At 46.7% G+C, this 11,007-nt stretch overlaps 1 protein-coding gene across 4 annotated transcripts in view; it reads right to left on the minus strand.

The window, feature by feature from the left end:
• LOC119219945 (neural cell adhesion molecule 2-like) overlaps window positions 1-7,497 on the minus strand; it is a 127,936-nt gene extending 120,439 nt beyond the window's left edge. For 3 of the 4 annotated variants that reach the window (XM_037475479.2, XM_037475470.2, XM_037475489.2), the window contains exon 1: window positions 5,298-5,547. In XM_037475479.2, the coding sequence (XP_037331376.2) occupies window positions 5,298-5,349 (52 nt within the window). In that variant the 5' untranslated portion in view covers window positions 5,350-5,547. Of the gene's footprint in view, window positions 1-5,297; window positions 5,548-7,466 lie in introns of those variants that run through there. The other variant, XM_037475498.2, reaches the window with a different exon arrangement.
• Between the last annotated feature and the right edge of the window lie 3,510 nt (window positions 7,498-11,007).

The following is an 11,007-nucleotide window of genomic DNA, read 5'->3' on the forward strand; positions in this document are numbered from 1 at the left end:
TCAAAGACTGCATACATCACATATTCTTCCAAGAGAAAAGACATTTAAATCTAAATGAACAGATAAGAAAAACAAAATGCAATTCCATGACAACTGAGGGGCCTTTGTCTGCTGTGGAAGATGTCACACACACACACACACACACTCACACACACACACACACCTCATTTTGCAATCACCATGATGGGCCATGTGGACTTGCCTCAGCCTACGTGGGCTAACACGAACTAATGCTCACACCCAGCGGGGGATAGATGGAGGGGGGTGGGGGGGGGGTATATTACGCTCTGGCTCCTCTTCATTATGGGTGTCTCAGCGCTCACACATTCACCCGTCTGTAAACCTGTCAGCCGGCTTCCCCTTTCTGTCAGCAGTGCATGTCCATCTCACTGCCTTCTTTGAGTCAGAATGTCATCCGTCAGTGTGCTGCTACACTCCCCCTCCACTGCTCCATGCTGCAGTGCGCCTCAAGAAAAAGAGTCATCTTAATGATGACTCATGAAGAGGTTTTCGAGAAAGAGAAAACACTGCCCGCCTCAATATATGCACAAGGTCTTGTCTCTTCTTGTCTTCCGGGCAGCTTGGACTGCCAACGCCCTCCATATTTACTGTTCTGGTTACCAAAGTGTAAATGATTCTTTCCTTTCATGCCTCAAGTTCGCAATAATAAACGGTTTATCGTCAGGACTTTGCCATAATGAGAAGTCACATTTACAAATCCAAAGGCCTTATAGGTTCCTTTCAAAAGCCTCTTTTTGGAGCGTCACCAATAAACAATGGTACTCTCCTCCGGCAGCACAATTGGAGCATTTGCATAATGGCCGTATAAGCGCATTGAGACAATAAATGGAATATTGAAACTTACCAACAAGCCAATATCCAACACATGTACTTCTAATCACAGTTTTGCATGTTTAAGCCCACTTAATACGAATTGCATATATTACCACTATAAATACCACTATTTTGAATTCCAAACAAACGTTTTAACATAATAATGTGTACAAGTTGGATCGGAAAAAACGTGTTAACGGGCCTTGCCAAGATAATGAACACATGCACAACCAGTGATCTCTACGTTTATGTACCGGTGCAAGACCTTTCCAAAAATAACTGCAGCGCTTGATAAGGTTGAGGTATTATTCATTTGTGTCAAAACAATTGGCAGCGCTCAGCGATGTGCTTGTACCAAAGAATGATTGCAATAAGTAAAGTATACTTTATATCAGGAAGTTAAAGCAAACGATCCACAGTCAATGCCCTGACAATTAACATCGGAGCAGAACAATTGCCATTTGCAAAGTGTTATTTCCTCCCAGCGTGCCGTTACATTCGTGCTGCCAGTGTTAATCACAGTCAAAGTGTACCGGAAAAATCCGTCCAAAGTTCAAGAAGGAAGAACAAAACCTCCAATTAAACACAATCGGGATGACACCTTCCCACCTCTTCTCCCCATTCCATCCTTAACACAAACACCGATAGTCACGCTGTATTATGTCAAGAGGAAACTGCACGGTGTTGACATCAGTAACCTCGTTCACCCCCGAGGCTTCTTTCAGCGCCTGGGCCCCAACGCGGAGGGAGGGGGACGTCGAGGAGGCTGCGTCCGTAGTGATTAATGCGTAGTGGGTCATCCCAAGTGCACACAGTGAGCCCGCTGACGCCGGTGTCACCCTGGCATCCTGGCAGTGTGAGACTGGGTATGCAGACTGGCATTTAGACTGGCATCCGCGGGAGCCAAAGGGTCTCCGGCTTGGCGAGCGCCAAACGGATGTAAAGCCCTTAGACAAACCCACGGGGGGGGGGGGGGGGGCACAAAGCAACGTGCAGCAGCTGTCCCCTCCAATCGCGGCAGGCTGGCTTGGTTTGATTGCATCTCGAACGGATTCAATTACATTTTATTAATTTTGGCACAGTGTGACTCCATAGAGTTCGATTCAATCTGCAGCAATGCAATCTAAGCAGACAGAATCAGATTCACTTGAATCGAATGCACTTTTAAATAAAATCACTTCCTCCCTCTGAATAAATCCTCCATCTACTCGCGCTCGTCTCCCCAATTTTGCCTTTCCGGGATTCAGAACATGAGACACCAGGCTCGCCCTAAAAGAGGACCCCGACTGCCTGGTGCATCAACATTTTCTTAGCTCGTGGTTGGGAGAGACTCCCTGTGGACAACATTAGAGTGAAAATTGGTCGGGTAAAAGGGATTATTCAACATGCGGTCCTTTTTTTCCTCCATCAAGCGCAAATAACTGACACTGTTTCAAAACCAAATGCCAAGCGGAGCGGTTTGTTGGGTATGTCGTCTCTCCTCTCAGCCCGGTGCTATTGCCCAACTTAAAAATCACTAATGTGTCATTATGACACCGTACATCTTCCAATAGGTATGAATAGATGTGCAGCACAGTTATCTTAATCCCCGACACTAATCCTGTTAAGTGAGCTGTGTGCACAACTTTGCAAGCTACCCGTGAGCAAGGCAGTACATTTATTACAAGGTACTGCACCGAGGCTGACCTCAAAACCTCCCAATGAAGTACTTTTGTACATGGATGGATTAAGAGACAATGGACCGTTGGGCCCAGGCGAGAAAGATTTAACTCTGGCTTTTTTTAAGCGATTATGGATAGTATTTTGGGTACATTTTTCACTGGGTTATTTTCACACTAGTGTTTCCCCTGCCATTATAACAGGGGATGGGTGGACACACAGTTTACCCCCCGTTAGCTCCACGACTACTCCCCCCTGAAGTTGTAAACGGGGACCCACTGCACAGAGACTACTACTTTGTAGTTGAATAGGTCTACCGTCTTTGAGATTGAAGACTGGAACATATGCAGGCAGAAGTTATTTTGATCTAAACAAAAACTGCTCCTCTCCTTTTGGTTTTCTCTCCCATTCTATTCTCAGCAAGCTAAAAACACCCCTGCAGCCGTGATGCTTGGCAGTGCCTCTCTCAAAGATCCAACTGGTGAGAATACGACTCTCTCCTCCTCCTCCTCCTCCTCCATTATATGCATTGTACGAATGCAATGCTGAGGCCTGAGCCCTAAAGGGCACACATGAGAAATCAAAAGCTTACAGGCAAATACATAGGATATCCATAACACTGAGATTGCCCTTTGTACAATTCAGAGGCCTGCTGACTCTGGTCGTTCCTTAAATTGATTTCTCATATGCCGCTGCCTCGAGGGGGCGATTCCATATTCATACATGCACTGGCATACGTAGGTCCTGCGTTCTAGTCTATTAGTCAAATAATGCCATCAGTTCACCTTGAAGGACCTGAACACAGGCCATTTCTTTTGTGAGCAGCTTTGCATGTCTTGAATAGGAGTTTGATTCCGGCGTTGTATTGGCAGCGAGGCCTGTCGGAAAGAATGCTTCCTGCAAAGCTACTGGTGGGAATTTCTGGATCACGGCGGCGTGTAGTGTGCATGTTTCGGTAAGTGCGTCTAAGCATGTACACAAACCAGAAGGGCAGGATGTAAACCTCCGACGTGCACTTGAGCCCAGGCTGAGAGTGCAATGAGAGACACTTCAGCCCAGCAGCATAAATCTTTTAAACCCTGAACCACAGACATTTCTCCCCAAAGATACAGCAAAGTATCTTAATTACGCCACTTAACGTCACATTGCCGAGTCCCGGGTGAGACCAAGCAAGCACATAATTTATTGTACCAAGCATCAGTGAAAGCCAAATACATACACCTACATGCGTACTGAACCTCTTCCTGGTGGTTCAGAATCTGTTTCAAGGCCCAACAGTTGGAATTTAACTTCCTACTCGGATCTCCACCACCAACCCTTGATCTCAGAACGCGCCTCGTTATTCACATTACAGCAGGTTCACTGTCTAACGGCTCAATTTGCGCAGACTTTGCCATCATAAAAAGCCAAATTCAAATGTAAATTGGTTGGTAGGGTGATGCAATACTACCGCAACAGAAGTAACAAAGCAATGAATATTCCAGTTAGCGATACAGAGAGAATAGTCGTTGTTTTACCTCAGTGGGATTTAATGAAAGATGCTTTTTTTCCATCTTCCACTGGATGAACAGTGGCTTCTGGCTGGTTGATTGAATCGGTGGGAACATAAACTGCCAATAAACTTAAGTCCTCTCAGAATGTTAAACAGAATCAAAATCGGCATCTGTGGTGCAAAGCATCTTAATTTATTTATACTACCAAAACAAACAAAGCGTCTGAGATCCCAGAACGCTGCACGTCAAAGGAAGCCACTGATGGTGGTGGTTCCTATCATGTGACACTTTATCAAACCTTTTTATAGTCACGAGGTATTAGGAAGGATTGGGCCAAGCACTCGGGAGTGAGAGAAGAGCCTTGAGGACCTGCGGCTCGTGGCTTCACTCTTGGCCCCCTTTGCAGCGCTCTACCCCCACCTGCCGTTGTGCGCCAGGAACCCAGTGTGGCCACGCGACGTCCAACCCGCAGCCGCCTGCTCCTGACACCTCTGGGTTTAACAAGCGCAACATCTCCGCAGTGAAAATTAACCTGTTGCAACGCGCACGGCTTTGGAAATGCACACCGTCATGCTACTCTCATCCGCCACGCACACCCGTCACGCCTCGAGGAGAGGACCACTGGTCAATTGTGCCCGCGGTGACACGGGGGCGCGCCTCGCCAGGACGCAGGGAGGAGACGCGCGCGAGACAGATCTGGCCAGAGGGCACTGTGTACGCGCTTTCAAACACTTCGTTGTTGTTGTTTTTTTCATTACTAGCATTCACTCAGGTGAACATCTTCATTTCCCCCGGCGGCTGCATCCCGCACGCACATAGCCGCGCGCGCGCAGAGACAATCCGGATCAGGTGCGCCACGCACATGAAGCCCGGCTGACGGCGCAGCGTCCCGCTTCGGTCTCCAATGCGGATCTTATTGGCAAACTTTGCGAGGCTATAGCGTAATGACCATCAAATGGAAGCGGACATGGGGGGTGGGGAGGGGGGGCAGCCGGAAAGGGGCCCAGACCAAATGAAGTTAGACTGCGAATTAAGCAGCTGCTCCCCAATGAGATGCACGCACGGAAACGAAGCGAATTGTCTCAGAAGCTCGCTCACTCTAAAGGACAAGGACCCCGTCCTAGTGCCCCGTTTTTTAGTAGCATTGTGGCCCCCGCAAGACGTGCTTCAACTACCAAACAACACCCCACCCCCCCTCGGTCCTGTCCGCCTGCTGCAGCACCACGACGGAAATGCCCTCAACTTGTCCACAAAGTCTCCGAGCTCGAAGGTTTTTTTTTGCTTTTTTTCATCCACGCGCTCGCCTCTTACCTTGACAGCCGCAGACGAGCACCCCGAGGAGATGGACGAGTGTGAGCATCATGTCGGGGGGGGTCGGGGGGGGGCCTTCGGGCCGCTGGACGCTGCTTTCTGCTGCTGGGGCAAACGACGCGAGGGACACAGACCTTCGGCACCGCTCATCCGTCTCGGGCTCCGCTGGCGACTGAATCTGCCTCGGCCCCTTCCTTCGCTTCCTTCTTATACGCGCGCTCCCGCTTCGCCGCTCGTCCACGGCGCTGACTACGCGCGCACACACACACGCGCGCCTAACACCTCAGCTTTCCCCCCGCTCTCCGAGATCAAATTGAGACATGCTTCCCGTTCATTGGGGCTTTGTTGGATCATTTAGAACACTTGGAAAGTTGGGAGGGTGAGATCTTGAAGAAGAGAAAGTAGGTCCTGTGGACAGCACCATTGGTCCTATCGAGCAATAACAACTTTTATTTATGTCCGACATACATGCGAGATAAAGGAGTATTATGCGAGAAACATTTTCATCTTCTTTCGCTAAACGCCCGAGTCGGATTCACCACGCTCTTCTAGCTGCACAGATCGATGCTGACCGTTGGTTGTGTGTAAAGAGCTTCTTAACCCCTGACCCTTTATTTACCATCGCACGCCATTTTGTTCATATGATCAATTGAAGAGGGAGAGCAAAAGCTCTCACAGACGCTAATGTGCAGTTAGCATCGGGTTCAATGTCAGTGTCGTTTTGACACGTTCTGGCCTTCACTCAAAGCATCCTCTTTCACACATAGTTTATGTAAAAACAGCACAGACTATGCAATAAGGTCAAAATAAGATAAGATATTAAAATGTCCCTGTAGCCTTTTGTTGAATTGCCAAAACAATTTGTCTTCCCCAAAAAGTTGTTAACACTGACCAAGTGTTACCTGAAAAAGGTGTCATAACCTGTGTGTTACCTGCAGGGAAAGACTAAATGAAAAATGGTTCTGGACTTTGGATTCTGATTGACAATAATCAGTACAATGAATGCTCTTTTTTTATGTCCCGCCCCATCGAGGCTGTGATTGGTCGGTTCAAGAAAAGTGATAATGAGGAGCTCATCCATATTATAACATTTTGACAATTCAGCATGGGATGTAATCGGGGCCCTGCTCTCTGCTCCCTCTGCAACCTCTTCTCAGTTATTCAGCATCAGATGTATGTTTATTTTTTTCTTCTATATTTTTATTTGTCCATCTTCAGTCTCCAAAAGGGACTAAATGGAGCTGGGAAAATCATCCACCAAACACATAAATCCATCTGGATATCGAATTCTAACACGTCCAGAGTTGGAAGTGTCGGCTTGGATTGGTTAAGTCGAGTTTCCCGCGTCCACCGACCACAGAACGCATTTTTCCAAGTCACATCTAAATCACTCATTGAAGCGAGAGGTGACATCCTGTTTGTCTGCTGGTTCCACTTCAATCCAAATGGTATCTCACTGGCTTTTACTGCAGTACAACAACAAATGCTCCTTGGCCCGAGACTTGACCCATATCGCCGTGCTCCTAACGGACACATGTCAGCAGGGCTGCCAGGCTGTAATTCCCAGTAGCCGCCCCCGACAGCCTGGTGCACTGAAGGTACCGGTGGGAGATAAGGAGAAGTCACCGCCAGCCCAACAGCTGGGAGGCAGCTGTTGGCTCTAAGGATTTATTTCGGTGAAGATTGTGTCACACTGTGAAAGAGGAGACTGGGAAGGTGTGAAAATGGAGAGCAACAAACATTTCTCATTGAGTTTGGCCTGCTCATTGAGCAGCTCTGTATGTTCTGCCCAACAATATATGAAATTCAGGTGAATCATTCTTTGATTCCTCCTCACTCAGCTGCCTTTAAACATGTCTCCAGATCCATCCTCGCTGAAAGGTGGGATCATTATTGAAATGACAATGAGTTCTCTAAAGAAGAAGATTCCCCACTTCAGTTCTTTGCTCTGCTGCCAAATGTGTTCTTTTAAATCCTTTAACAAAGTGGCTCCTTCACTCATTGAAATAGCAAAGTTTGAGTTCATTTCCGTCCGGATGTAAGTTGTGTACCTGCCCTTTGAAAGGATGGCAGAGGTGAGAAAAGCAGCCCTGTAAGAATTAAACAGCCTCCTGTGTGAAATGCACGAGGCATTCAACAGGAAGAAGAGTGTTTAAAGAGTGAACAAACCTTTGCTTGGTTCCATCTGCTTCTCCCGTCCTGGTTCATTTTCCTTAAGCCGCGTCGGACTTCTGTGTTCCAAATATACAGCTCTCTGGAACTAAATTTGATTCAAAACAAAAAGCTGGAATGAGACTTTTACAACGGCCACTTCTTGCCATTCCATGTAAAAAACGGAGCATGAAGACTTGTAACGCTTCTAGGACAAAGTGTATATTAAATGTATCATTTGTGTCCTCACGCTGGTTGCATTCAATGACATGATGGCGGCTGTCAGAGGACGTCCAACTGTATTTAAAAGGCAGAGTCCATTTCACTGGTGGGGACCCTGTTGCATAATGCAGCATCCTCTGTGCTAAAGTGGTACTGTCGGCGATCGCGCCCTTCGCCGCCCGTCAGCCCCGTTGCCGCGGCGACCAAGTGAAGCGGCTGCATTGAGGAGCTGGAGTCGCACGCACAGATAATTCTTTGTTGTGGTCGTTGTGAAGCACAAACAAGCCGTGCAGCTCTCACATTTTGATGTTTGATGTTGACACAGCGCCATCCTTCACCCCCCCTGGTTCCAATGTGCACAAATAGTTTTTGACATCGTGGTATGTATACTTTACATACTTTTGATTTAACGCGTGAGTTCCAAAGGAGGGCTTTTTATTTTAAATGAGTATTGTTTCATCTCGTATACATACAGCTTATAGGGAGAGTTGACCCTCCAATATTAGAGGATTCTGTGGCACTCGGCTTGTGGTGCTCAAAGTGCATTTCCTTTTGCTTTTCAAACCTAACAGCAATGTCTGTTCCCAGGATTAATGAGCCGGAAACTCGAGATAATTCAAGATCCGAGAAAATCTCAAAAATAGAACTGTATTTTCATTTCTTAAACGTGAAGACTGATTGGTGGACAGGATAGTGTGATGCCTGCAAACACAATTGTGTATTAGTTTTGTGTACGTGGTAAAGGTAAATGAATATTTGAATTAGTTCAATGCCTATGCAATATCATACTTTATTCAGCTATACTTAAAAGAATGACAGGTCTACCCTCCTTTATGAGTCAAAGTCAAAAATATCTAAAGATGCTATATCTCCTGGGATTTGACACATGTAGACAACTGACCTGTAACGCGGCAGAGAGGCGGCATCACCCTCTGTTCCTGCCTCTCAATATACTCTACATTAACATTTTTCTCATCTCTACAGAGCTCCGCCATGAAAAGGGCACATTTTAGATATTCCTCTCAAATGTGAGGAGTCAGCTGGTGTACGCGGGACTTCAAAACATCCGCTCCCTGGATAATATGTCACACTAAGCGTTAAAACGTCTCATGGAAGAACGCTTCACACTTTCATTAAACAAATAGAGTTATGCACATCGTTGCCTAAAGTCTTTTTTTCTTTCAAGTGAGAAGAAAACATTGTGTGCTCGCTGAAAAACAACTAAAAGGAAATGCTCGCCTCAGCAACTTTGCATACACAAAACACACTTAATATTCAGCACGGGAAGAGCGGGATCATTAAGATTAATGTGGCACACATTTTGTTTTCAAGCAAATGACAGAGAGCGGTGCTGCTGGAACAATGTTGATTCAGAAAGATTACATATGCCCAGAGTTGTGTGTACAGTAAATGAACCAAAGTGATGTGGACTTGAATAAATGGAACATCCGTCAGTAGAAGGGACTTCCAGATGGTCTTCTGCTCCAGAGCCCACTGTCTAACAGAGTTAGTTATTAACAGAGTCCACTACCTTCTACTGTGCGCACAGCTTTCCTGCCCTTTGAAAAGTGCCTTGTGACCTTTTCTGTTATTTTGCCGACTTGCAAAACAAAACAATACTGAATCGACTAAACAGATATGCCTCCCTTTAGGGAATTCAAACTTAACGGATTCAAATCCAGCCGACCTCGACGAGGACAAAAGTACAAAGATGCACACCAAACTCCCACAGAAGAGTTTTGTGTACTCGGTAGCGTTGCTTTGCCAAATGGAGACGTGCCAGGTCCACATGTGTGTGAGTGGGAAACAGGAGGAAGCAACAGCCGGGCGCTTCCAGCACGCATGGCATGTGGCAGAAGAAAACCCACGTGTGTGAGTTCAAATGACCATGTGTACCTTTGGCCTGGATGGGAACCATTAAACCCGGCGCTGGTGGAAGTCACCGGCTGCACGGATCCACCACAGATCCCCCGGCTGATTGGGAGACTGCGAGCTGCACCTGTGTACACGCTTCTGATGAGCATCACGTAGGTTTCGCCAAGCTCAGCGTCAAATGAAAAAGCTCCTGACTTGATGACGGGTGTCTACCGTGCGGTATTGAAAGAATAGAAAGAGTATCCGAGTACATCTAAAGAACATTCCTCTTGGAATGACTGGTTGCTTCATTTCATAAAAAGGTTTATAAAAAGTTTCATCTGCTGGAAACAAAATATAATTAAATATAAATAATCCATTTGACCTTTAGTCTCCCAAACAAGTAAAGCGCGCTGCTGTGAAACATCTCAAGCACCGTCTCTTACAAACTGTCCATAACATTGTTATTATCAAATCTGTTCGTTGAGTTTAGATTTGGTCAAATACGGCCGTTAAGCACTCGTCCTTTTTTTGAATAGAACATGACGAGTCGAAGGCTGGAAGTGTCATTGAGAAGGTCAAATTCATTCCCAATCTCACTCCATTGACCCAGAGTGCCGCGGATCAACAACTCTCACAGCTAATAAAGGAAAAGGGTTGATTTCTGACAGGTCATCTGGACAGAATTAATTACCAATATTCTTTTCTTGAGGGACAACGGATAAATGGTAATTTGGCATCATTTCTGAAGACAACAATCTCTGTCGGAGTAGATTATTTTCTTAGTATTTTCCCACCACTGCCAATACGTTTAGAGCCAATGGAATCTGTGGTTTGCATCACGTCCATCGCACATTGTAGCATACAACCTTTGTATTTGCGAGTCCCACCTGACCGTCACCAGGCAGCAGAACGACAAAGTTAGCGGCATGTTTCCCTCACCAGCTGGTAGGGACCAGAACAGAACCGAGAGGACACTGAATGTTGGACTCCATAAGGGGAAAACATGTGCCTGGCCTTCTCAAACATGATTTCTGCTTCAAAGTGACAGGGCAGTCAGATGGGGAGGGAATGTGCTCGTTTACACCGGTGTGCCGTAAATAAGCAGCCGGCTTTCCCCAGAATTAGAGTCAGTTACGCGAGATTCATGTCATTCATGGGAACAGATTGATTAAACTCAATCTCTTCATCAACCCTCCATTACGTAACAGACATTCAACAATAACAATTAGAGCTCTGCCTCTGCCCCGAGTGGGGCTGCTGCTAGGAAGCCTTGCAGGGCAGAGTGTGGGTGGATGATGTGGGGGGGGGGGGGTTGTCTTACAGAGAGCAATCCCCCAGCGGCAGGCCAAGCGAGCCTCTCTGTGGTCAGAGGCTTTCGTCATCCCCCTCATTAAAGCCCCCCCCCCATCTCCCCCTCTCTCCGCTTCAAATTGCCTTCCCAGCCTCATTCCGCACTGTGGCCAGAGGGTCAACAGATTAT

The sequence above is a fragment of the Pungitius pungitius genome, chromosome 3, assembly GCF_949316345.1.
Source record: "Pungitius pungitius chromosome 3, fPunPun2.1, whole genome shotgun sequence".
Lineage (NCBI taxonomy): Eukaryota > Metazoa > Chordata > Actinopteri > Perciformes > Gasterosteidae > Pungitius > Pungitius pungitius.